Consider the following 27,991-nt stretch of genomic DNA (forward strand, 5'->3'; position numbering starts at 1 on the left):
TTGTCATTCTGGACTAGCTGACTTTTGAACAGATATTTAGTAAAAAAATTTAGAACTCCTCTGTACGCATAAGAAACGTTTCATGTAATTTACACAAGAAAGTAAACGAATTTTCAGCACGCTTCAATATTTTTAAACTGGCGCGAGCATTATGCACTCTTTTGAAAGGTGGTTTAAAGCTGTGGATATTTCTTTCTTCTGCAGTTAGGTAATTTAATTGAAATAACAACTTAGCTGAAATACAGACGAGATGGTTGTTATCTCAGTAACAGGCTCCTTGAAGTAAGGCGCAAGCTTGTCAAGAGTCTAAAGATACTTTATTCAAGTCGTAAAATGCAAAATATCAGGAATATTTCTTTCTAACAAGCTAACACTCTATATTTCAGGCCAGAAGGAATGACAACGTGGAATTAGTGCTCTTCAGGTCATTACATGTGATTAGACGTGACATTACCCGCTGCATCTTGATAAAAAAAGTGTCCATCTGAAACACTGTTACAGCAACAAAACGACAATTTGAAATGGTATGGTTTAAGCATAAAACCAGCATCAAGAACATTTTAAAAAATGCCAACATCTTAAACGCTAGCTACAGTGCATTATGAACAGTACTGCTTTTCGAGATTTTTTTTCCGGTACAATGCTTTTACGAGTATCACACGGGCATTTTTTTTTTTCAGCCTCCACACTTGAAACTACAGAGTTAATGAACTTGTTTGTACTAAGGAGAGACAAACTCAACAGCTATTAGCATTAATGGGATGGCAGCAATTCCAAGCATACATTATAATGCAATAAGAATCTACTTAAACAATGCTGAGAAATAAATATGATATTTGAACCTTCGTTCGTGGCGTACTTTTTCACGAAGAAATGATCTCTGTCATTCAATAGGGAGAAAAAAAATTCAATGTAGGAGCACATAAACTAAAGTTGGTTCACCTTATAGCACATTGTGAACTAGCTAAGAAAAGCTCATCGATACACTGCAACAAACATTTATTTCAATCTGTTAACAAATGCTTACCAATGCGTTGAAGTATCTCAACTATAGCCAGCGGAGTACAAGGAGCAAGGGAAGCCATGTTTAGGCACAGTCGTCCCATTTGAAGAGCATGAAAACCATCCACATCCTTGGATGGCAGTACTGAATTACATATGACGCTTTCTTCGATGTGAGATGGAAGTGGTAGTTGGACAAGAATGCCATCTACACTGTCAGAATTATTCAGTCTCTGAACAATTTCAAGCAGTGCTGCTTGTGTAGTTGAAGAAGGGAGGTGTATGCAATCAGCTGCTATTCCTGGATAAAAAAAAAGGACAGAGGAAAAACAATGAAGTGTTGCCCGCTTGTGCTCTTATGCTGTTTACCAAGAAAGCTCAATTATTATGCAACTGCTTGCAGCTAGTGATAGGATACTATTCAAGTGTTTGGTGGCTTCCCTAACTACCAATATGTAGTCAACATATGCATTAAATACCAATATAATGTGACATTTTAGTTATTTAGTATCGTTCTATCCTCACTGTGCCAGTCAGGATTCTCCTGTACTAGAGCATTTCATAGCAAATGCATGAAATTTATTACTGCTATAAATTCAGACAAGTTTCTCCCTTCAAATCTATCAACACTTCTAATATTCTCATATAAGCAAAATAATTAACATTCAACTGTGATTTGAACAACTTAAGCAGGTCATTTGGGTATGTTTTTCTTTCATAAGCCCAATGCAAGCAACTCATCAAGCTAAGTATCCAACTTTCAATTTAAAAGAGCACCGTCACGAAATTATTGGGTCCAGATTTTTTTTACTTTATTAGGTCTAGTCTCCATAATTACACTAACAAGCCATGATTTCATTAGTTTATATAAAATTATTCATTATCTATGTTGTCTTTTATAGTAACCACACTGAAATACACATTAAGTGTAATGCAGTTTCACTTGTTGAGCATGAAGCAGGTTAAAGATCATAAATTGAAGGTAGTGTTTAATTGCATCCATTTTACTTTCATGAGACAGGTACAGTACTGACGGGTTTAAGTGAGACAAAAAATTTTTTAGTATAACAACTGGTATTCGCAATTGCTCGAGATAACCATGTCATGTCGCAATGAATCTGGTCTCTAAAGGTAATGCTGGCTCTGATCTATGCGTTCGAGTTGAAATTACGCCGATATGACTCAAACTGAAGATGGTGGATACGAAAGTATGGGCATTACTTAACCCTAAATTGTCCCAGGCCCGTAGCCAGGAATTTTTTTCAGGGGGGGGGGCACATAGTGAAAACCTCGACTATTTGAGAAAAACGCCTATTTTTATCATTTATTTTTGGTAAAAACACCTACTTCACCAAAAATTTCGGGGGGGGGGGGGGGCTGGACCCCTAGGGCCCTGCCCCCTGGCTACGGGCCTGATCGTCCTGCTTCATTTCGTGAGTACTGTACATAACACAATATATACCTTCAATATAAGTTGCAACACGGCACCATGGCAGTAGTAATTATTGGTTGTTTATTCTAAATAAAATGGTGAAAACAAAAATAAGGAAATATGTGCAACAGTGCTGTAGCTGTCCAGCTACAGGAGAGGAGCTTGGGCTGGTTGGTACATAATGACAAAGCAAATTTAAGACTGGGACAGAGGAGGTAAGGCAACACCAATGGTAAGTTTCAACGAATGCTTCTTTAAAGCAGTGCAGACCTATAAACATGTATGAATTGACAGTAAGTGTGCATGTCACACAGCCATGATCAGTGGTGTAGGCAGAATTTTTTTTTTTTTTTTGGGGGGGGGGGGGTACCTCCTTGATCCGACATTGGGTCTGGGCAGATAAGTGGGGTCGAGTGTCATCTTGTGCTCTGTATTCCATGGGAAAATAAATTTCGGGGGGGGTGGGGGTGGCATGGGCCCGGTGTGCCCCCCTTGCTACGCCACTGGTCATGATTTTAAAAAATCAGCCCAGAGAAACACAAGCTCTCTCCCAGATAAACCAACAGATGGTGTGCTAACACATTGTGTGCCAGCGGACAATGCCAGGCAGTTACAGGAATTGGCAAACACGTGTAGCAATGATGCCATGTTGGCTTCAATTTTAGCACAAGGAAATCAGGAACTATGATTTTTAATGAAGAGGGGAGTACTGATGCGATACCGATCCAACAGCAAGTCATTCCTGAAGTGAAGCCTTATGATTACCTAGGTGTATACATCAATGAAGGAAAGACCTATGCAAGCATCCACCAAGATAATGAGAGGATAAAAGCAAAACTAAATGCATCAATAATGAAATACAGAACACTTAAGATTAGAATGAATATGAGGTGGTGCATGTAATTTGAAAAAAAAAAAAAAGCAATGGTACTAGCGATAGCACGTTAAGCGGAGGAGTAGAAACTCAGACAAGCGGCGGAAGGGGATACATCTGCCATTTCTGCAAGCCTTTGCTTGAAACGCATGCTACACTGCGGGACGCGGTGCATACTTTGTTTGTGAGCTTCACAATGAAGTATGCATCGAGCTGCACAATGAAGTGTATTGCAAAAGCAGTGACAGTCCAAAAGATGTACAGTCGCAATCTTTTTGAGGGTGAACACAGGAGCACGTGGCTTTCAGAGCTCCCAGCGCAGTTAAGCGGCGGCAGCGAGAAGCATTGCTCATGCGCAGTGCGTCCGGCGTGCGAGAATTTCACCTTCGCGCGCATTGCGTCAGACAAGCACGCGTCTGCTGCATGCGTACTGCATTAAGGAAGCCGTGTGCTTCAAAGCGGTAACAACGCTGGGCTTGCATTTACGTTCCACACGATGCACGAATAAACTTCATTGAAACTTCGATGTAATTGCGTTCTCAAGATCATTTCTTCCTTCATTGACCTATAGCCAGGCACTTTTTCGGACGCACATTTTGTGTTCCAGCATAACCTGGCACCGGTACACACTGTAAAAGTTGTGAAAGAGCACAAAGAAAACTGTAGGATCACTGTGCTCCTCTGGCCGGCGTGAACATTTGTGAATATATATGGGATTATACATAAAAGCAGCCATGGTGCAACACCGCGTTTATGCGGTGACTGAGGACGAGCCCAGGAGCCGTTCGCAAAGACAGAGAATCGTCGGGTGCATCATATTTTTGTGCCAGCGCTGTACTCGTCACTGCCCTTAGAATGGCAGCAGTGTTTTTTTTTCTGTTGCACAGGGAGACATGACAAAATACTTATACAACTTCAAGTTTACTGATAGTACTTCCTTAAACGTAAATTTTTTTTTGTGAGACGTGCACCAAGTAATAGTTCGAATGTTTGTGTTTATCTGCCTGTTCGTTGTACGACTACAAGAGCACAGGAGAAAAAAGAGTGCCAAAACTAGGTGACACGTCAAGCATAAGAAGCACACCGTTTGAACTGAGAGCATACAAATGTTAGTACCACCGAGGCCGAAAAACAGCTAGCAGACGACACACGAGCACTCCGGTGACGTGATGCGCGCGAAGGAAAGCTACCCTCCTCGGGCATGCGCGCATGTACTGCGATGCGTCGCAACGGCACTGGTAGTACAGAAAGCCACGCGCTCCTGTGTTCACTCTCAAAAAGATTGCGACTGCACAGTGCAAGCACCTGGAAAGCTGGTCTAAACACATGTACTACGGCACGCCTTGAAGGTAACGGCGAGTAATTTAGTGTCATCTTGCATATTACACGATCAGTCAAAAAGTAATTGGCTGGTTATATTATGCACTAACTAGAATTTCTGTAAGGCCACTAGGTCCTTATCAAAATACCGTTTACAGCAAAATAGTGTTCCAAGACCCCAGCGAATCCGTTATCACAATAGCTCAGTGAGCCCAGCTCACTGATAGTTTCCGGTTTCGCAATATGCAAATTACAAATATGATAGCGATTGTAAATGACAATGACACACCTGTTCTCTTTGCGGCTTTGATCTTGTTCTTCACATAGACTGAACTTCCTTCGTTGTCGCCAACTAACACAGCGGTCAACTGAGGCCTCCGACCACCTCTAGTAAAAATTTTATCAATTGCGGCTCGAATTTCACCTTCAATTTCACGAGCAATGCTCTTCCCGTCGATGACCTCGGCCGTTCTCGATGCGTGTAACCTGAAAGAACACGACGGTTGTAACAACGTTCACTACACTACACTGTCGACAAACGAAATCGACACATACTCAAGCGGTGTCGCCTTGTGTGCCGATCCAGAGCAGTTGCGAGCGAATCGCATAAAGCGTAGTGCCTTAAGTGAATGCATATTTGATATCAAGTGCAAGAATTTACGAGGTAACGGCACAAAGCACGCTACATGAAGGAAATTGTTCGGTTCCCAGCGCAAATAGCCATATTAAGAGCGTCCATTTTGAAGCTTGCTTGGTTACCGTGACAACGGCCTGCTAGCGATAGCGATGACGTCCCTGAGAATATGGGTTTACGTGAAAAAAATAATGCACGTTAAGGTTGCGAATACTATAATACCAACAACTCATAACAAGGTAATTTATGTTTATGCATGGTATAAAAATGCAGACTTTTGAAGAGTGAGCTGACAAGGCTAGTGAATAAAGCGAACACAAGTGGAGGTGCGCGGCAGTCGTCAGCGTTGCTCTAAGCTCCGGCTGTTGGCAGATGCAGACATCTGCCTTGCGGGGGCAGCATAGGCACATGGCTCTGGATAATGGACGACCGAGAGTTGCGGAGTGTCCAGCTAAAGAGAAGTGAATCATTCGGATTTGGAATCTCGGTTTTTGGTGGTTCTGGACTGGGACTTCCCCCCGTCATCTACGATGTGGCCGACAACTCACCGGCGGCCTTCAGCGGTCAGGTAAGTTCCCGCAGCCGCCGCCGGCGCCCGCTGCTTCAAGTTTTGGTTTCTTCCGACATCAGCGGCTTCCGACTGCGCGCTCCTTGGATGATGCTTCGCATCTCCCAGCGGCAGCGCAGCGCGAATTTCGCGAGTGAGGCAGTTTGTAACTCTGCCGAGTTTGTGTTTTACGCGAACTGTAGCAGCTGTGAACGCCGACTTCCCTCCCAGGAACTCGGTGATCCAGTGCATGGGCGTTGCTTGCGCTTTCGGACCCTTCTCCAAAGGAGGGTGGTGAGCAGCTAGATGACAGTCGCTCTGGGGGTGCTTAAACGCCGTGTGGGGCCAGCTGCGTGCACTTGCCCCCAAAGCGAGAGTCACGTGTGTGCTTGGGAGCTGTGTTTCTGCCAGTGTTCATTTACCATTGAGAAGAACACTTACTTTCATTGTTTCAAGACCGGCTTGTTTGTCTTTTTGTTTCGTCGAGTGACAAGTCTTTCGATTACGGAGCCGGTCTACCTTGTCCAGGGCACAATATAGCAGACGGGTATTGATTCATTCAGCAACTTTTCTCTCAAATAACCCCGTTTTGTAGTTACATAACTACGATAACCGAAGAGATATCCAAGATCGTCAACGGTCGCGGAGCGTTGGGAAAAGCCCCATTCGCTGTCACACTGTGAATACACCCGACAGGAATGTTCAGAAAGTGCGCGCAAGAAAGATAGCACAGATATAGGGTCGTTTCAGAGGGTCACCTTCTAATTTAGTATCTTCTGCACAACGACAGTCAGAGCGATTGCCGGCCAGCGATGAGTAACCGCGGCGTAACATTCCACGCTCGATAGCGTCTGGGGCTGCGCAACACCGCTCGTCACTTCGATCAAATAAGCGCCGCTGTGCCTTTCGGCAGGCTCTTTAGACATCGAGTTGCAACGCTTATGTTGTTCGCGCACTATCAGGATCGCGGAGACGGGGGCGTTTAAACTAGTTAAAAATTGGAACGCGATCGCTTACGACGTTTTGAAGTTCTGGACGGCGAGGCAAGTTCACTTGCGGATCTTCATTTCGCTTTATAGCTGTGCACAGAATCGCGGACGTTGTAAAGATGAATCAGCCTGGCAAGGACATCGGCGTGTGAAACTTTATGGCAGGCAACTTTAATTGCGCCAGAAACTGCCCCCCACCTTTAGTTCCCTCAGCGCGCAGTGGTACCGCGGAAATGAGAGCACATCTTCTGAGCTGAGGAGAGTTTCCCTCTGCTCAGCATTTTGCCAGTTGGCTGTCCAAGTCTTTCGTGGGCGGTTTGCGAGCTACATGAGTCGTGAGGGTGAACGTCGTGTTTATTGTGTCTGTGTATGCGTGCATTTCAAGGGCATCGTGGCCGTTAAGACGGCTTAGCTTGGGGGCCGCCTGCAAGGGCTCCACTTCGCGTGACTTTGCTGTTGTTCTGAACACGAAGAAACGTTGAAAAGAAGAATTCTAAAGGAGAATGACAGCGCTTCTTACGTGCAGCAGGCAAGGAGCCTACGTGTCATAATACACTTAAAGCGATCCACCTGCGCAATTTTGTAATAGATTCTTAAGTCTCTATTTTGTAAAATTTAACCCTGTGTACTTCAGCACCGGCACTTGACTAATCGCAATGCGGAAAGCGACTAATCGCACCGCCTGCAACGCTCAGCCACTTACGCATTGTCAGCGTTCGCAACTCAATACAAAATATCACACATTGAAATACGAACATAAAGGCATTTCGGACTCGAAGCCGATCGAAAAAAACCGTTGGTTGTGAAAATGTCATAAAATATAGTCAAATTATTCGGAGGAGACGGTGCTTATTTGGGCTTGCGTCGTTGCAGGAGGTAGCGCGCCCGCCTGTTCGGTAAACGGTATTATGCGGCTTCAAGGAACGTATATGAAGCGCCTGTGCGCTACATAGCGCGATTTAGCGCCAATAACACTTATTTCAACCCTCCTTCGCACTGTCAACGCCTGAAACACAGCCCGATTTAGTGCCTTACTCACCGAAGGGCGTGGTTCCTGCTAAATTCGCATATGGAAATCTGAAATGTGTTTTAAACATGCATGCAGTGTTCTCTTAAAGCATGTTGTGGTTTAACGACAACCGGTTATAACGTTATGATCGGATTTTTTTTATTTTTCATTATATGCGAACTATGCTGTATACGAGCAAGGCGGCGCTGAGATCAACGAAAACTCGAAGGTGGAGGCCGAGTGACATCAGTTAATCGCTTTCGTTTGCGCGTCGTTTTCATATTTAGCGTACAAATGCTGTAATTATCGGTCAGAAACTATTTCGAATCGCAGAAACTTTGCGGTGTCTGGTAAAGCAGAACGTAATTTCCATTTTGTAAAGGTTGTGCAGTGAGTGACCTCGAGTATAGTGGAACTCCCTGCACCTTTAGCCGACTAAATATATGAGCGGTCGCAACTTATATAGTTCGCTTGATGGTACTCGCTTTTTTTCTTGCTTTTTTGTGATTCTAAATTTTTCTTTTCTTGCTATTCGTTCTGATCGCAGCAGTATCATGTACTTCTGACTCACGATTGAGATGCCTTCCAGATCGCTTTGCAGAAGTGAATAAAACAAGTTGGAGGAGAAGATGTAACAGGGGAGTCTATAGAATGCTCTGGTGGCACGCTTCATTTGTTTTAGGTCAAGTAGTATAACCTTTTGTGTTTCAGATAAGCTACATGGTGCGCAACTCTCGCGGTTCCGTGCAGTCAGAGCCATATGAAGAAACCGATACTTGCATATATTGTTACGAGGACTGTGAGCACGCAAGGAAGGTAGAAATGTGTACATCGCAATATATACAAGGCTTCATAACATTGTCTGATTATCAGTTCGCGCAATGTTCACTTCTTCGTCTCCTTCGCGCTGCAAAGTATGTCTCCATTGACGCCGCTCATGTACAAACGGCTCGTAACAGTATGTGCAGAAAACGAGAAAGCTGCGACAGCAGCGCCAGCGCCTTCATTGAAACAGGAATATTCAGCTAAAAGAGACACAAATTGAAGGGGGGGGGAGAGTGGGGAGTACTTAAGAGCACATCATTTGGTTGCCGATATCTATAAGTTAGAAATATGTCAGAGTGTATTTACATAAGATGGCGCAGGCACCTTCTTTGTCGCGCATGTCGGCATCGCTCCTCGAGACTATTTAAAGATACCCACTGCGGAAAAACTACTCTAGTTTCTGAGGCAAGCGGCTATTGCAGGCTACCCAACATGCGAGATGTTAACCTCAGCAGTTTTGACTTGTGTAATACTAGTGGAAGCAAACGTGACTAATAGTTCTCGATTCTGACTACAAGGACGCTTCAGCGTACGCAAGGGCTCCTGAATCACTTTTCCGTGTAATCACTGAATGACCTCAGTATCGGAGTTTACTGCCTCACGATTCGATCGCCGCAAAGATTTTTTGAATCAGTCTAGAACGAGCGGAGTTGCAGGTTACAGGGATTTATCGCACGCTTTGAGCGCTCTCTCCCTTCTTTCGTCCCGACGAGCGCGCTGGAAGCTGGGGGGGTGGGGTGGGGGGGGGGTTAATACGGATGAAAGAAGCTACGTCAGCGCGCGTCGTGAGCAAGATGGCTCTCTCCTGTTGGGATTCCGGTGCGCGCTAGTGTTGCTACTCTGTATAAGAGCGCGACGCCGGCACGTGGCATGTGCTACTGCAATATAAAGCGCGGCGCTGGCATGTGACGGCACCCCGTGGTAAGAGTCGCATCTGATATCCAAACGGCTCTATCGGTTTATGTCACTTATCGCTTATCGGCCAAACAGCAGCAGTCTGCTGTATGACATCAGCTGGCGCCCCGCCCACCGAAGAGAGGGAGGATGGGTCTCTGTATGAAGCGAGCGCGCTGGAGAAAGTGGCAACTTCGCGATCCGCTTGTAAACGTTCCTTGCCACACACGACTGCAAGATTTGGCTGAACTGTTCACAGCAGTATCTGCTTTCCGCTGTATGTGTTTTTTCGCCAAGCGCTAGAGGTGGTTCAGGACCTTTTTAAGGCGATGGTCTTGTGGTTCATCTTGAGAGTAAAGAAGGGGAGGCGCAAAATAAAACAGGGACACACAGAGGAGACCGACAACACAGGCGCACACTCGTAACTGAAAGTTTATTGAAGGTTGGTTGGTTTATTGGTTTTGTGGTGCTGGCCTAAGCGCCAAGTGTATGCAACAACATACGTTGTATTTCACCATAATATATGCTACCCGATGCTGACAATCATGAATTGTGTGTCTGTCAACTTTAGCCTCACTGCTGCCGATATCTTGAAGTTAGTCAAGTTCTAACGACCTGTGACCCAACCGAGCATTTGACGGGGTGAAGGGGACGACTTCGGGCATCTAGCAAGGAGTGCTGACAACGAAAACACAGGAAATGGACCCAGTTAAGGGAATTAGAGCGTTCGCGTGGTTAGCGCTGATAAGCGTACGATATTTACCTAGTGTGTTTCGATTCACATCTAGCTTGCTACATTATCAAGAGTTATCCCGAGGTGAGCTTTTATGAAATATTACCATTTTTTGTCTACAGATTAGAACTTGTACGGTTTCGTTAGTGTTGCTTTTGTCGCATAGAGGGATGGCTTTAGTGACAGCAGAAAACACTTCGTGCATCTGCATTACCACAATTCATACATTACGAAAAGAAATAGCCTGCATTTATTTTGGGCATCAATCACTTAGCTTGATTCATTCATCGCTTGATTGTTGATTTCGTTGTTCGATTGCCGTGAGTTTTTTTCTTCTTCTCATGGGCTATGATACGCGTATAACGGTGCATATATCGAAGTTCTTGACAGTCTGTATTCATTGGCCTCACCCTTTCATGCCTTCTGTTTTCTTTTTTTCGCGCAGTTGTATTATTTTGTAATAGTCAACTCCTTTCATGAAAGTTGACATCACTATGAAAGCAGCAGAGAGAGAGGGGGGGGGGGGCAAAATTGAGCTTTAATGATTTTACTTTTTAACCTAGTGCTGTGCACTTCTGGAAAATGCTAATTTTTTCTTTTTTGTAAAACTTCATTTTGCGGATTTGCTCGTATTCTCCTGTTTGAGAATAGTGAGTTCTTAAAATAGCAGGCTCAACCAGGTTAGCGTGTGCCCAATGAGTAGCTTAAACGACGCTGCGCATGCGCATATCCCATACTGCTTGTGTTTATACCCAGGGCGGATAGCGCAGGAACCAAGCGTTCGATACTTCCTTCTCTTCTTGAATCGCTTCGAGTTCTCGATTAATTATGAACTTGGCGGCAGCGGCTCCACGAACGCCCACGAACGCCCACGAACGCCCACGAACGCGATCGGACAGAATGCATATCATTTGCTCCTTCTACAAACTGAACGAAGCACTATTTAAGCTTACCCGTTTTACAGTCGGAGTCTAGTGTGAAGCCATTGTTTGCATTGTATTTAGCGCGTTTTACTCCAGCGAAAGCAGACCGTTAACATGGACTGAAAAAATAAGCGTTAAACGAAGCAAGCGAACTATATAGTCGTATACAACTTAAGAAGGCAGGAGAGGCCTCGCCCAGATGACCGAAGCGCGGCAGCCGATCGCCTCCCCGACTAAAGAAATAGTACCGCTCATGCTTTCGGCAGTGTTCTCCGAAGGCGGTGTCACCGGCTCATGATGTCAGTCTGGAGTGCGCGCTCATTGGGGCAGGCTTGCGTGCATCCGCCTTTGAGGAGGTAATGCCGCGGACTTCTAAAGTTGTATCCGACTATAGTGGAAACGTTCTGTTTTTCGATTGGTAGATGGTGGTGCCAGGCTTGATGCCCCTGTCCGATAAGAGATTTCCCTCAACCGCGAAGCTTGCTTTCTGGATATATATATATATATATATATATATTAAATAAACGTGACCGGTGAATGTTGCTGGAGCCAGAGTGTCTAGAGGTGGACTTGTCTTCGTCAAGACAACAGCAGAAAGTTTTGGGGAATTGTTACATTAAGAGTGACTGCTTTAAGTTTCCACATATTCTTACGAAATTAAAGAAAAATTCTTGTTGCGGAGAGAAATTGCAACATATACGCCCTAACTGTGGCTGGCTATATCGGACGGCGAAGCGCGAGGACCGCATTTCTTTTATTTTTTTGTTCTAATAAAGTGACTAATGATCAGTCAATCATCATCCCGTCCAGAAATTTAACGCGTGCTTGTGCTGGTAGTGCTTTGCGGACCTCCTTTTCGTGACTATCTCGATTGCATCGGGGTGTGGCTAGACGCGCTACGAGGCATTAAAAAAAAAAAGGAAAAAAAGTGCGAGAGTGAAATCTGGAGTCAAGAAAAGTCGATGCCTGTACTTGTCTCCTCTCCCGTTTTCCTCCAGTGTCGCCTTTTTCGATGCGCCAGTCAGTCATCACAGTGGGGCAACTACGCGCGGAAATACGTAAAAATTACTGACTTGACAGTGCAAGATAAGCGTGAGTGAAAATATGCATATCGGGCTGGGCCCTTCATTGCGCCTGCCAGTGCCACTTCGCGGGCACCACAGCAGGACACCGCCCCTAGCTTGGCGAGCATCTCTTGCCGTGGGATAAGTCTAATCTATTCTGCCGTCATCCTGTGTAGCGCGCTGCGTCAGTCCCTAATTGAGCCGTTCCTTTTGGCCGGACGGACGTGGGGGGCGACGTGCGCTGTTATGACGGGCAGCGGTGGCCTGCACGCACGGCATGAGATGTGACCCAGGGCCCTCCTTAGACTCGTTCTGCTCCATTTAGCACGCAAATACGCTGTTTCGTCGAGAATCGTGCTGGACGGAGGGCAGTAGGCGGTGGGCAGGTGCCATCCCCCTCCCCCCCTTTTTGACTATTTATTCATACGAGTTGAGCACGACAAAATTCACGAGCAGATTTCCTGGCTATTGAGCCATGTTCATGGCTCCCATCGAACACGTGGCTCTTTACCAAGCTGGTTTAGTCTTTCCTTTCATCGTATGTTATTCGTTTTCCAAAGCAAGGTCCCTACATTATTGAAATGCCTGACGCGGTGGTGGCTGTGGCAGCGCTTTGCTTCTCCAGGCATTGGCAGTATGAAAAAGTAAACGGGTACAGGGAGGTAGGCTTGGAAGAAATATCTGTTAGATATGTGTATGTATACCTAGGAGCCATATGGATGACCTTTATGGTGATAAGCAATCAGTCTCTGTATCGATCTTGGCATATTGTCAGTGGACATAATGGAACCTCGCAGTTTTGTTTTCTCATTTCCACATAGTGCAACACAATTACGGCTGACATCGCGATGTCCGCGTATCGCTATCGTGGTAAGACCAGTGTCAGTCATGCGTACAGCGCAAGGGTTGAACCCTCGGATGCTGGCGCCATATAATAGGATGGTGGTGCTTGTTGCATCGGTATGTTATCGCGAACAATATGAATCGCTGGAAGCACGACCCAATTAACCACAGGGACGAAGTAGGGGATGTTATGGTTGGAACCGTACGTCGCACGCCGCGATAGCCGCAGGCTCATGCAGTATATAGATGTATAACCGCGGCGAAGCTGCAGCCATCGAGGCCGCTCGATGAATAAAAAGGCGCGTATTCCTGGATGTGACCATTCATTGTTCCATTGTTTCCAGCTACGTGCGACATGCGATTATTGTTTGCCGTGTATGCGTTGGCGTTTGATTAATATGCCCTAATCTGGTTGGCAGCTGACATTAATATGTTAATGGGTGCCGTTCACATTACACGATCAGTAATGACATTACTGCTCGTGAGGGCACCTCTCTTGCGCAAGCACCTCCGAAGGAACGAGGAGAGCCCCGGTTCTCGGGAATTTGTTCGCAGCTTGCGTAATTATAAGCGTTCGCTTCAGAAGACCGAACCTTGGCCTGGGTATCGCCTGTTATTTCACTCATTCTTACCGCGGTTTCGAGTGGCGCTTACTGTTGAGTCAAAAGCGCGCACAATTAGGTATAGTGGTTATCGACGTTCTCGCTCTTTCGTTTTTGTGTTTTCAGGCTATTTATTGGCTTTACCGTCCGTTTGTGCTTTCTTAATCGATCTTCTCCGATCTTCTGCACACGTGCGTGCTACGTGGTCGTTGCCTCATAGCTGTGGGAAAGTATGCTGGTCAGCTCATTAAAAAGTTGCGAAGCTGTTGAAAACACACGTGCACAAATGCATTCAAGCGCCTTGAACCGGAAAATAAAAAGGTTAAAGTAACGTTTTAAGAAGATGGCTAGTTGGGTGACGTTGTTGTTCTGGGAATAACTTCTTGGAGCCGACGAATTCCTTTAGTGCATTCCCTCGGTCATGCAGGCGGACCATGTACAGCAGAAAATACAGCTGCCATATTACCGATGGCTGTGTTTTGAAGGCCCTCGCTGTGAGGCGGCGTTCTTTTCTAGCGCTGCCGATCAGCGCAGCTGTTGCGACGTCCTCTCTGTTTTGCCGCTGCAGCAGAAAATAAAATAAAAGACGCAGATATGGGCGCAGAGAACAGTATACGCGCGGTGCCTTGTAATGTTGAAGCAGCGCTGCTTGTGGAGAAAATTGATGGTGAACTTGTACTCCAGTGCTTCGAAGTTTTTTTTTTCTTTTACTTTTTTTGAAGGCTTGAAAGTTCGCAAATTGCATCTTAAGGAAGAAGAAAATAAAAACGCACTTGGATGATGCATTCAGGCAGATGCATTGACACATTTAGCTCGATCTCTCCTTTTTTTTTCTGTGTGTTGCTTGCAAAACACTATTTTGATTCCACACCGGACACCGCATAAAGCGAAACGGCAGAAACTGCAAGTGGCGCATCATAGCAAACGTTCGGACATCCATCTCTCCGTCACTGCGTGTGCACCTGCGCACACCAATAAAGCAGAAGAGTTCAGGCATTTTTGTCTTCTCGGTGCGGTTTCCGAGAGCCCCAAGACGACCGGTAATAATTATCGCGAGGTTGATCGGCCTGAGATAAAGCGTTTGTGACCAGCCACATACCCCGGCGTTCCCATTCTGCCAGGCGACATCTGCTCGGGCGTAGGGCACAAGGCAAAGAAAGCAAACACTAGGCGGAAGCCGCTTCGCGGCAGCATATTGTTGTAGTACCCTGTCGCCATAAGCGCATTCTCTACGCCGTCTCGACTCTCTCTGGTCGTCGGCGTTTCACTTTCCAGTCGCTCTTTGTTTATGCCTTCCACTGGCCGAAAGTCCCCATTGTGTGCACTGGCCTTGCAGCGGACGCGCGCGCCATGTGCGCGCACGAGGAATATGGGGCGACGAACCCGTGCCGGTCTGGCAGCGCGGATGCTGCGGCGACGACGACTCGGGAGAAAGTGATAGCCGGTCCTTCGGAGCACGCGAGCGATATGCGAAATCGATAGGCGTCGCTCGCGCGCCACTTGTGCGGTGGCGTAACGTGTGCTCTCGCTTTTCGTCGGCACTGCCGCTCTAGTTTGTTCTGTTTTGGTTTCTTTATGCCCAGCGTTTGCGTGGTCGTCGTTCCCTTTCAGGTTCCGCCTCAGTTTGCCTTGAAATGTGTGTCACACATCGCGTTCGTCTGCTGCGGTGTATACCTCCGCGTACACGGGGGCGAGCTGTTGCTTTTGAAAGGCGAAACCGTCTTCTCCAGTTCGTTCCACTCGCTCGCTTATTTTTTTCGCTCGAGCGTTAATGGCGTTCCGTTGTTTGTGCGTTGTCTGGGTGCTAATGGTGTCGTCGCCTTGTCTTGCTCGCCCGGGAGCGCTGCCGGCTGGCTGCCTTGGCCGGCATTTTACTGTCGTCGTTCGCAGAATGCGCGGAAAGCGAGCTCTCTCATTGCCTCTGAGTTTTCACTCTCTTTTACGGCCTCCGCCAGTGTGCCGTTTAGTCCTCTGACCGAAATGTCGCACCGAGTGCTTAGTCGGCGTGTTTATCAATATAATGAGGCATTACGCGATGAAAAATAGCTTCGCCATTGTTGCTACATTTGCGCTGACTTTACGCCCTTGTGGTTCTCCCTGTTCGCTGTTGCTTTTGTTAATTTCTTCTTTGTGCTTGTATTACTACACCCGCGCCATGGGGTCCACTGATTTTCTTCTTTCGCGGTCATCACCGCCTGCCGCTGTAATCGTACACTGACTGATACTTTTGTGAAGGCGTCGGCAGGTCATCCACGTAATAGCTCGCGCTAGACCACAATATATGCTGTTTGTGACCGTTGATTCATTGGCATAGTTGAATGGGAAGCTTCCAAGTACAGCATCTGTTGTTTATGGCAACGTAAAGTGTTTTATTGTGATAGTAATTATATGGACACTTTAGGCGCATTTCCGGCGTCGGCATCGCCGTGAGGTTAGTTATAAGTCCAAGTTGCGATAACATCGCCCCGCGCGTCGTATGTTCTATGCGCGAGCGAAATCGTGCGAAGACAACCGACGATCGCGGCTCAGAAAACGTGCCGGCCGTCTTTCGTCGCGCAAAGAATTCGTCGGTGGTGCCAGAGGGTGGGCTGCGTGGTTCCGGCAGAAACTGCGTACTTTGAGCGGTCGCGCGCGCGCTATCTTGATTGGCATCAGCAGACGGCTCACACCTTCGCACGTGCTGTGTTCTGTATTTGCGTTGAATTGATACAGCACGAAGGTTGCTTCGCTCGCTGCGGCGCCCGCGTTTCCTTAAGCCAGCGTTCTGTTGCTATCGCATTCCTTGCTTCGCCCTTACGGCGAAATTGTGATTTTTTTTAAAAGACAGCCTATACAACTGCATTAGGTTGAATCAGCTGTATTATTACTAAATTACTCTTTTCCAGTTTAAAAAAAAATTTGTTAAATAGAAAACTGGTATAAAATCGATGGTTCTTGTTCAAGCGAAGAGTTACAGTTACGTATGTATGGTATCGGAGCGTATAAGTTTACTTAAAGGGGTACTGACACGAATTTTAAAAATTTTCCGATTGCTGCTCTAAATAAAAATACTGGTGTCGAGAAACCTAAAACGAGTATTGTGGTGCCTGGGAATGCATCGTATATATTTTAATTACCGCTACATTAAAAAGACACTTTCGGTTTCGATATCGAGGGGGCGACTTCTCAGTGACGTTTCATGTCTGTATGACGTCACGGGGATACAGAAATTCGCGACGTTCTAGAGACGAATCCGTCATCTGCTCGTGGTGCACATAAACAACGATGAGTGAACTGTCGTCCAGTGACCCTGACAGTGATTTCTGCGATTTAGGCTGCATGCAGGACGCAGAACTCGCAGACTCGGGGGAACTGTCTTGACTCGTCGGGATAATGTCCTTTGCAGTGGGGCTGGCTTGCAGATACTCAGCGACGAAAACTTCAAAGTCAAATTAAAATATTTTATACGCGTTCTCCGACACCGGTGTCTGGACAGCGTTGACACTGCATACCAAGGAAACGGAAAATGTCCCTTCTACGATGTCTCAAAGTCGTGTCAGTACTCCTTTAACTCTTTCGTGACCGCGCCTATAGAACGTGGTTCACCGGTGACCCGGAACGCTCCGAACGAGAATTTAAAAGTACGGGCGCTCCTGTCAACTAGCTGCACCATCTAGCACATTCTGTAAGCACTGATGTTTCGTTCCCTGCACAGTTAGTTTTTTTTTTTTTTTTCCCCGAGCGGCAGCGTTTTTTAACAGCGACTCCAAGATAGCGGTTCGCTTGGTTTGTTCGCGAAAATGGCAGACGAAACGGTAGCGATATTCTCTCAGAAATGTTGTTCCTTGGACAATTCTGTTGCGTCCGCTAGCGATTTTTCTGCTCTTTCTAGCAGAAGTGACTCCGAGGATGATGGCAAATTATGGAAACATAGTTCGGATGATAAAAAAAAAACCGTAGAACGAGCCCGGATCGTAGTCAGGTGTTGATCAGTGCGTTACGCTTTCTGGCACATCGATTTTTTTACTCCGACTGAAATGTCGTGAGAATGTTCGCACTATTATATCTTTTATTTGTAGGTGTCTCAACAGTATATGGTTACAATTTGATGACGTAACCTTTAACCAGTAGAGAGTAATGTTCAGCCCAAGAAGGCTACCCGGCCATGTCCTCAGAGTAGGTGTTGCGCAGTGAAGCGATATGTGTCACAAGGAAAATCGACATTTTGGGCATCTTTTTCACAGCGGAGGTAATAAACAGGACTTGTGTTAACAAAAATGAGTGTGCGTGGTTGCAAATCCTGTAGAAGCAGTCCTATGCCGAAGGATGATGGTTCTTGGGAAACGGTCACGGCCGCAGAGATGGTGAATTTCATTTGCCTGCATGATGCTATATGGGCATCTTCGAGCTTCCCCGACTACACGTCCCCAGAACAACCACATTCATAACAAGTCCTACCGACTGACGAAGCGGGGAAGATGCAAAAAAGTGCGAAGAGGATAAGAAACTTGACGACTGGACAAATGCCACTTGGAAAGCCTGTCTTGCCCAGTGGCACACCAACCTTAGAAAAAGAATTTTTTTACATATTAGAGCTTTCGGACATGGTTCCGCCAATTTCGATAATGTCAGACATTGAAATGTGAAGATTAGAATAACATAGAGCTCAGCTAGTTGGTAATTATTCATTCTAAAAGACACCACAAACGCCGACTAACCGCTGAACAGACGCACAACGGCGGAATAGAAAGAAGACACGAAACCTTATCTGCGCATGCCCATGCAATTGGCGAACCTATCAGTCCGGCACGCGTGGGGGTCTACGTGAAAGATAGCTGTAAAGGCATTTAATTCATCTTATAGCAAGTTAATCGACTGGTTGGCTCACGCATGCGTTACCACTATTCTCGATATGCCATGCCTCAATCATCAGAATAGTAGTAGCGCATGAGTGAGCCAACCTTCGATTAATTTGCATAAAGATGAAATCACATGCCTCAACAGCAGGGGCGTAGCCAGAAATTTTTTTCGGGGGGGGGGGGGGTTCAACCATACTTTATGTATGTTCGTGCGTGCGTTTTTTGTGTGCGTGTATATATACGCAAGCAAAACTGAAAAATTTTGGGAAAAATTACCCCCCCCCCCTCTTGGCTACACCCCTGCTCAACAGTTATTTTTCTCGTAGACCCCCACGCGTGCAGGATTGATAGGTTCGCCTATTGCATGGGCATGCGCAGATAAGTTTTCGTCTCTTCTTTCTTTTCTGCCGTTGTGCGTCTCTTCATTTGTTAGTCGGCGTTTGTGGTGTCGTGACTTCTTGTGTCTGTGTTTGCACGCCCTGTCTTTTTAGAAGGAAATGTGAAGACCTTATTGTAGCTTACAAGTTCAGCATATTTTTATTGTGTCCGATGAAGCCACGCTTTAGGGTGGTCTGGTGCCGTGTTCAGTGCTAGCTTTTGGTATCCGATTTTTTTTCCTGTGCTGCTATTTAGCATAATTTTTATGGCTCAATATAGCAGATTTATTCCTCTTCTCAATTATGTCGACTGTATGGCTGTGTTTGAAAAAATTGTAGAGGGAAAAAATTAAACCCTGTAACCTGACGGAATAATGCAGTTTTCACTGGGCAGACAAAAAAAGATGTTAACTCATGCTCTTTTTCAGCTAGAGCATTCAAACTTTCCTCTGATATAGAAAGCACTTGAGCAAGTATTTTGTATATCTCAGATTATTTTTCGGGTTTTTTTTCTTTCATGTTGGGGGCATAACGTTAAAAATGTTCTATGCAATGTTCGATAAATCGAGTTTTTCATAAATATTCTTGCATATTATACCTTAATATGAATTTTTCGAAGTAATACGGTTAAAAAAGTACAATAACTTACCTTCATATTGATATACAGGGTGTTTCAAGAAATGTGTCCAACCTTCTAAAAAAAATCATGAAAATGCGATATTTGCTCGGGGCTTTCAGAATAGCTTTTTCTGTAGCGGCAGGAATCTTAAGGTAGTTAAGGACATCATTTAAGACAGTAATTAAAAAGTTACATTAATTAACTTTTTAATTAGTGGAGTTAGGTGATTGTGCCAAATGGGAGAATTGAAGATCTTCATGCGAGGAACCCATCCGAGCTTTCAGATTTTGAAAAAGCGTCCTCTAGTAATTGTTGTGGCGTAATGAAATTCAACGAAATGCAATGGCTTTCAATAGCGAAAGCCATCGAATTCGGTTGAATTTCATTACTTCGTGATTATTACTAGAGGCCGCTTTTTTGAAATCTCAATGTTGGGATGGGTTTCTGGCACGAAGAACTTCAATTCCCCAATTTGACACAGTAACCTAACTTCACTAATTAAAAAGCTAATTAATTTAGCTTTCTTAATTACCATCTCAAGTCATGTCTCTAACCATCTTAAAATGCCTAGCGCTACAGAAAAAGCCATTCACTCATTTTGAACGTCTCAGAAGAATATGGCAGTTGCGTTCTTCCATGTTTCTGTTTAGGTTTCGCCATTGAATTTGGCTGAATTTCATTACTTCGTAATTATTACTAGATGCCACTTTTTCGAAATCTCAAAGTTGGGTTGGGTTTCTGGCATGAAGAACTTCAACTCTCCCATTTGACACAACCACCTAACTCCACTAATCAAAAAGTTAATTAATTTAACTTTTTTAATTACAGTCCCAAATAATTTCTTTAACCATCTTAAAATCCCTGCCACTACAGAAAAACCAATTCTGAAGGCAGCAATCAAATATCGCATTTTCCTTATTTTTTGAGAAGGTTGGACACATTTCTTGAAACACCCTGTATAATATTACACTGTATTTATCATATTATTCGTAACTAAAAATAATTACTGAAACGTGTGAAATGGGGACAATTAGCTGTCAGGATAATTAACGGAAATTAATTGAATAAATTCACTGAAAGAGCGGACGGTTTTCTTGAGCAGCTTGAGCAGCTGGGATCGTTGCGGCAGCTGGCGGAGAAGATCTCAGCCACGTGCTTCTTTATACGTGGCCTCTGAGATCCGCTTCGGCAGCACAGCGAAACACGGTTAGCACTAGGTATGCATGTATAGTACACCAGGGCACACGAACGCCGACGTGCGAGTGCCACTATAGCACACACCTAAGTCAAGGATAAGGGTCGCCTGCATTGTTTACATTTTTAAGCTGAGAACTGTTCGGCAAGGCAGCGGTAGCACTCGGCAGCCACGGTCAGGAAAGTCCGGTGGGTTCGCAAAGAAAGCTTCGCTTCAAAAAGCCTCCGCACAGAGCAACTGTTGCACGTTTATTACGTTTGGGGCCCAGTTGCGTTCGGATCGTATACACACGCGTGGGCGCTTGCTCTTTCTGGCGCAACGGCGTCATCTCCGATTGCAGACCTCTTTTTTTTTTTTTTTCTCGTTGCTTGGGAAAAGATTATATAGGAATAGCCCCTCAGGAGGCGATCCCGCGGTGGAACTCTTTGAGAGGTGCCGCTTCCGTTTGTGTCGCGCGGTGACAATTTGACTTTGCGCCTGTACGCCATCGCAGTCGCCAGGCGTAATTCCGCAGCCAACAGTTTATTGCTACACGCGAGAGGATCCTGTTTTCGCCTGCTGTATTCTGCACGCACGCACACACGCAGAGAGAGGTTGCGCGGTCGCCGGTTTTGCTGCGAGATGATCACCCGCGAGCGGAGTTCTGTACGATATTTTAAAGCTGTGACCGCGAAGCTGGTTGCAGCTTGTGCGTCAGCACCTTGGTTGTTGCTTGTGCTAAAAATAAAAAGTCGAACTGATGCACTTGGGATATCGTGGGCCCTTTCCTTTAATTTGTCATGTTTTATAAAATTTGTTTTCCCTGTCCTTCTCTCGTATTATGTATCTATTCCTTACTATATGACACATGAACGAGTTGTCGCCGTTTTGTTGAATATATAAAGGCCGTGAAGAAATTGACGAAATCAGTTTGCAACTTCGCGTTGTGAGGTTGACAGGGGCTCAGACATTGCTGGTTACCTCTAGTTGCTTGTACATAGGTTAAGAGGTGAAACCGTCTGATCATTATTCACTATCTCTATGCGATCCTCACGTTTATTGTGGCGCGATGAATCTGCGTATGACGGTACATTTGGTCGCAGTATCCATCCGTCGGTGTCGAATAGGGATATTGCATCGACGCAGCATTAAATTGCTCCCGTGACCGTGTACAAGGCAAACTCGCGGGAAATCCGCTTAGATGACCTTGTCTGTGAATATCGTTGTTTGACGTTTTTGTTAATACCGATGTGACTGACTGAATGTGGTTCTCTTCTAATATGATCTGGTGAGTAATTGTTTTGCGTGACAAACGTGGCGTGAACCCCATATAAGGCGTGATCGTACCTCGGCCTGCACTTGCTCTCGTGCTCTAGAGAGGCAAGCCGCCTCGTCTCAGCGCAGGCGACACACTGCACACCCTCTTCGCCAAATTCAGCTTTCGTGTCTGCATAGTATACCCATAGCAGTGCCTGGTTGGACAGGCACCCTCTTTTGTTGAACTATTCGTGTGTTCCCAACATTGTTTTCGTTGTTTTGTGAGAACGAGTAACACGCAATATTTGTGTCCCCGAATAGTGGGCTTTCGGTGTGTTCCTTTGCTTGCTGTTGGCGTGCGCGAGGCAAGCTGCAGCGCGTGGCGCAGTGTGCGCACCATGCGCCATCGCCATCGTGAAAGTGTCCGGGAAAAGCGGTATTTTTAGCCACCGTGGCGCCGCCGCGCCCGTATACGTAGAAATGAAGAACGACGAGGGGATGTCTCTTCTCGTTCGTTCGTTTTTTTTTTTTTTTTCCCCGAAGAAGCGTCCGATAAACGCCTCCTTTGGCGGCGCCGCCGCAGAGGACCGTCCTCGGCCTGCCTCGCTTGGAACTTCCGGAGCGCTCCGTCGAGAGGTTCGCGGATGGTGCGTCTCCTCCTGCACACCGCCCCGGCCAGAGTTCTTCCACCGGCGCGCGCTTCGACTCTCGCTCGACTACTCCGGGGCTTCTCTTCTTGCTGCATGGACGACGAGAGCGTGCGGTGGACCAAGTTAATGACTTTAGCTGTCCGCGGCGTGGAGTTTAGAGGTGGTACTACCACTCTTTGCTGATGGGAGTGATCCCGCGTCGCGTCACCGTTTGCGTCCACACTCGACAGCCCCTCCCCATTTCTCCGGTTGCTCTGAGCGTTGGCTAATGGGTTTGCGCGACCGCCTAACGAAATAGTTTGGTCTGCTGAAGCTACCGCAACGTACAATGCACGCGAACTTGAAATACCACCGATTTCTTATATCTTCCTGGGTTGCGCGAATTTAAGCATAAAAAATAAACTTTGGGAGTACTGAAATACCTCTTGTGGTCTATTACTTACTACGACAAAGGCAAGCGCTCTATGCATAATAAATCGCAGTGTCCAAGCATGCAGATGATTGCGTAAGTTTAATTAGATAAACTAAAAATATGGCTAAATGACTCATTAAAATTATTGCCATTGCTTTCAAGGATATGTTGCAATTGTGAACATGAAGGCGGGCAGTAACGAAGTATATAACGAGCAGGATTTCCAAACCAGCCGCCACTTCTAGATGTCCAAGAATGAGATGTGCTAAAAAACTCGTTTGGCGTCGCAGTTAATTTCGTCCTAAACGGCGCAAGAGAGGGTTGGAAAAATAACGTATGCCTGCCCATGTCGTTATAGGTTGAACTAGTGGAGAGGGGGGATATTTCATATTTAGCGACTTAGGACAGACTCAAGAAAACTTCAGTGTACAACGCTAGGCGCTCCCGATTAGATGTTGCCTCGAAGTTTCTCCCAAAAGTTGATGCCTGAAAAGTTCAATTATTCTTGACTGAATATGCAATCAAAAGCAAACTAACAAAAATAGCGTGACTTGGCCCGTGTATACAGTAGCCAACAGCATACAATCTAACGAAAGAAACGCAAATTGCACGAATGGTGGATATGAGAAAGCGGCTCTTGTTGCACTGAGTGCGCGCCTCCCTCCGAGTCTCTTCAAAGATGTTGTGGAAATCGTGCCCACAACGTATGTTGCTTGACCGCAGCGCGGCGCTCACCGTCGGCGTTAGTAAGATGTCGTAATGCACGATACTTCGCTGCACCACCGTGCCGCCATTCTTACCACGATAAACGAAGAGCACGGAGGAAGGAAATAAAGCTGGTGTTGGCGCGAATGAAGTAAGCGTGCCTAATGAAGAAACCATCGGGCTGCAGGCTGTGTTGGAGGACAGTGCTTCGATTCCTCGACTGGGCGCCCAGGTCGGCGTATTCGGCTAGGCGGCAACAGTAACAGCCATGGTCGGGAAAACCCGGAAAGGTGGTTCACAAACAAGGCCTCGATAAGGAGAGAAAATCAGGCAGCCAAACTTAAGCCTGAGCCTCATGGCCCGTCACCTTATTCTGCTGCGCCTGCTAGATTTCTTTATCGGTTTGCTTCATTCGTTTTTCAATGTCTCGAGCACCGGGTGACGCGCTTGTTTCTCTTCTTCCAGGCACCTCCGATCTAGCGCATACTTCCGGTTTTCCGAATATTCAGTCTTCTCAAATATAAAACTGGTACGAAACCGACGGGTCTGGCTCAAGTTGAGAGTTATATTGGATGCATATGATATCGCGGCATACGTTTACCTATAGATAAGGGCCGATTAACTTTCAGGATAATGAATGAAAATTGAATGAGTTCATTGAAAGTGCGGACTGTTTTCCTGTGAGCATCTATGGGATAGCTTAGGCACCTGGCGGGGCGGATCTCAAGCACGCCCTTTTTTTCTAGGTGGCCTCCGAGATCCGCTTCGGCAGCGCGACGAAACGCAAAGTTAATAAGACTATTTTACGGATGGGTTTCGGTGCCGCCATATTGGGCCGTCAACCTTACCGCTCTGTATATTTAACAAATAAACGAACACTACTTCGGTTGACGCATGAACCTGATCAGCGGTTGGGTTGGTGCATTCGACGTTTCTCGACCTTATCGATTCGCGTCGCGAAATGCAAGATAAGAAAGCATTCGTTTAACAGCCCAAGGTGGCAGCGCTCACATATCTTACGTAAAATAGTCTATACACTATAGGGCACACGAACGCCTACGTGCGAGTGCCACTGCCAGGCGCCCAAGTCAAACATTAGTGTCGCCTCCTGTTTTTCCTGCCTGCATGTACCTTTCAACCTTTCATCTTTTCCTGGAACAACCATAGTAGTAAATTTAGCGCCAGCAAACAACGCGCGCGACCCCCGGGGGACGTTGCTCGTGACGTAGAACAACCGCGGACGGCGTCTGGCTTGCGGACGTCACGCGCGGCCCTCGGAGTCGCTCGCGTTGTTGGTGCTGCCTTGTGGTCACGTACTGGCATCTGTCTCTGTATCGTTCTGGCCTGTTTCATTTACTTGCTTGCTTATTCGCTTACGCGCTGGAGCGCATGCATTGAAATCAACTTATGATATACTTGCCCTCAGCTTGTAGTGGCGTAGTGGTGCATTACGTGTCATGACTACGGTGCAGCTATTCACAGCTAAAAATATCACGCATAATTTGGCAATATCGATAGAGATGTTATAAATATTTAAACGAATAGACAAGTAAATAAATAAAATAAAATGAATAAATAAACGTGTAGAAAATTCTGGGCACCGAAGCTGCCAAGAAAAAAGCACCTTTTTTTGCGTATGTTTCTCACTGTACAACAGATAGTTCGGATGTTCAGGGGAGACTGGATCCATATGTGATTCTGTTTTTCTTAAGGGGGAAAAAAAGGCTGTCGCGACAGAGTTTCCCATCATCACCAGTATAACAGCCCGGTGGTATCTTTCTGTCAGCCGGCTGACAGTGAAAGTCGCAGAGCGTACTGTATTGCTACTACCTCTATAACACTGGACGATCTTTCGCTTTAGCTCCGAGTGCGTTGGTGACACATGTCTGTGCTTTGAATTCCACTCTGCGTGCTGTAAATTTCCTTTTTTTTTCTTTCTCCCTAATATACGGCGGCGAAACCGATGGGAACCGGCTGCCGCATGATCAGGCTGTTTGAAAAAGACAACAAAAAAACAATGCGATCCGAAGAGCAAGACTGTTTGAAAAAGCCCGCCGCACTTCCTGAGAAGGAATGTTCTAGAGCGGTATTTTTATCGCTGCAAGAATCGCGGTTCTTGTTTCAATCCGCAAAGGACAGGGCATAGTGGCATGTGTCATGCGTCTTATACGTCACACATTTCTTGCATTGTAAGTTTCGGTCACGATTTATAGTGCACCTTCAATAAACGTGTAGAAGTTACATAATTCTTGTCCTAGGCGCTGCAAATTTCATTCAAGGGAAATCATATATACTTCGTGTACTTTCTGCTCAGTTCTTGTAACTAGAGTAATTAACTGCTGAGAGACGTAAGATACGTATGTCCTAAGAGTGTACTCTTAGTGTGTACTATGTCGCGTAGCATTTTTCTTTTCAATAAAAAGGTTTCAGTCACCGACTCATGCTCAAATTTATCATTGTCTGCAGGCATTTTGAGAAAGAGGAAAAATAAAAACTTACCTCAGTATTAGTGACGGCGAGAGACGTCGAATATCAAAGTGGTTATGTGGAACAATATTCTGCATTCTGAAGTACATATCGGGTGAAAAGATGGTTCGATTGTGCGGCAGCCTAATGACCGTGGCTTTCTTTTACTTGCCTGCCTCTGCTGGAATGGAATAACAAAAAACAATAAAACCGTCTGCACACACACGTACTAACTCAACATATAAATCGTGTCATGCCCTTTGTTGCGCAACAAACATGCCGGTGTTCTTTTTTTTCTTGCTTTTTTTATTGTGAGAGCTTTGCACAAAACTTAACGCTCTGGCTGATTTTCGCTCTGATTCCGTAACTCGAAAAAAAAAAAAAGCGACACTTGGCGTGGTGCAGTAAACTGAAAGGTGTACAGCTTAAACTCGATCTAACGAAGTGGTGGGGACGCTCGAATTATTTCGTTAAATCGGGAAGTTGGTAAAATCGAGAAAGATTTTTCGTCTCTTCGAAATCTAAAATTGTAATAGCGACAACCAAAGGCTATCAGGCCATTGTTCTTGCCACGAATCTACTCCTGCGCGTGTGAAAAGTCCGCGAGGACGGCCCTGACATGGAGCCTCCCATGTCGCCCGGACATGTGGGGCACCATGTCCGGGCGATGCAAACCAGAAAGACGGTTACGTGAAGCAATGACTGGTGGATGATATGCGGAGACGCGGAGAACGAATGAAGTGATTGTGCAAGCAGGCCGAGCCAGAAAGTTGCTAGGAGATGATTAGTGTCGTGAAATCACGAAACCAACCACCGCCGCTCGTACCACCATCCGGTACGTAAGAGCGCTACCGACTGCCGAGTCCATTGCTCCATGCATGGGTGCGGCGTCCAGCCTCGTCAAATTAAAGCTATAGGGCAGTCAGCAGGGCGTCTAGACGTTTTAATGCGATAACGTTAGAGCGGACGCTCGAAGAAAAACCCGTCTCTGCAAAACTGGAAGGAAATCGCCGCTCTTTTGCTCAGTTACCTTTGGAAAAGCGTCGTTAAATCTGGTTTGGTGGCCAAGCTAGTTCGTCAGTTTGGGTTGATAACACTGAGCCCTATAGGTATTTGTTGGGGAATCGAAGTTTCTTCTTTAGATCGGGAACTTTGTAAAATCTGGTTTCGTTAGATCGAGTTTTAACTGACTGTTCTTTCTTTCTTTCTTTCTTTCTTTCTTTCTTTCTTTCTTTCTTTCTTTCTTTCTTTCTTTCTTTCTTTCTTTCTTTCTTTCTTTCTTTCTTTGTGTGTGTGTATGTTCGTTTGTATGTGAACGCGAACATACTGCTAAAGAGTTTCTTCACTTGTGCTGTTAGCCGAACAGTGCTGCTGTGATTGTTTCTAATGAACAAAATAGTTGCAATTGTTGCAAGGGTGCCCCTTTGTTAATGAATGCGTGAGGCTTAAACGGCTGTGCATTGCAACACTTCTGTAGAGCGCTTTCCTAACCATCGCGTATTCCTGACAAGAGGCTGTCATTTAACGAATTAGGGCGCTCGTGACTAGGGGCGCGCTGCATGGCTTCGTTGTGAGACAGCGTTTGACGTGGGAAAGTGTCTAAATGCGCGAGGTTGTCAGAGGAAAGTAAATATAGATGCCGTCTTGGGAACACGATATAGTTGCGTGGGCAGCGCACGTTCGATTCGGTTTCGCTTCCTTGTCGACAGCGGCTCGCCCGCTCACTCTCCTCATTGTCTTCCTTCTGTCGACGGACGGATGTCTTCGGTTGCGCCCGCTCACTGCTTGCGTAACGTTTGCCC

General features: G+C 45.9%; 2 protein-coding genes across 4 annotated transcripts in view; one reads left to right on the plus strand and one right to left on the minus strand.

Annotated features, from left to right (window-relative positions):
• The window catches only part of LOC119401677 (bifunctional methylenetetrahydrofolate dehydrogenase/cyclohydrolase, mitochondrial), a 39,979-nt gene extending 34,605 nt beyond the window's left edge, over positions 1–5,374 (minus strand). Inside the window, exons 1-3 of one of the 2 annotated variants that reach the window (XM_037668604.2) lie at positions 5,184–5,374; positions 4,918–5,114; positions 1,028–1,303 (exon numbers count right to left, since the gene is read on the minus strand). In XM_037668604.2, the coding sequence (XP_037524532.1) occupies positions 1,028–1,303; positions 4,918–5,114; positions 5,184–5,263 (553 nt within the window). In that variant the 5' untranslated portion in view covers positions 5,264–5,374. The remainder of the gene's footprint in view (positions 1–1,027; positions 1,304–4,917; positions 5,115–5,183) is intronic. The other variant, XM_049417548.1, reaches the window with a different exon arrangement.
• A 269-nt stretch (positions 5,375–5,643) lies between these two features.
• LOC119401689 (PH and SEC7 domain-containing protein) overlaps positions 5,644–27,991 on the plus strand; it is a 279,260-nt gene continuing 256,912 nt past the window's right edge. The window contains exons 1-2 of one of the 2 annotated variants that reach the window (XM_037668613.2): positions 5,644–5,830; positions 8,519–8,623. In XM_037668613.2, the coding sequence (XP_037524541.1) occupies positions 5,684–5,830; positions 8,519–8,623 (252 nt within the window). In that variant the 5' untranslated portion in view covers positions 5,644–5,683. The remainder of the gene's footprint in view (positions 5,831–8,518; positions 8,624–27,991) is intronic. The other variant, XM_037668620.2, reaches the window with a different exon arrangement.

The sequence above is a fragment of the Rhipicephalus sanguineus genome, chromosome 1 (assembly GCF_013339695.2).
Source record: "Rhipicephalus sanguineus isolate Rsan-2018 chromosome 1, BIME_Rsan_1.4, whole genome shotgun sequence".
Taxonomy (NCBI): Eukaryota; Metazoa; Arthropoda; class Arachnida; order Ixodida; family Ixodidae; genus Rhipicephalus; species Rhipicephalus sanguineus.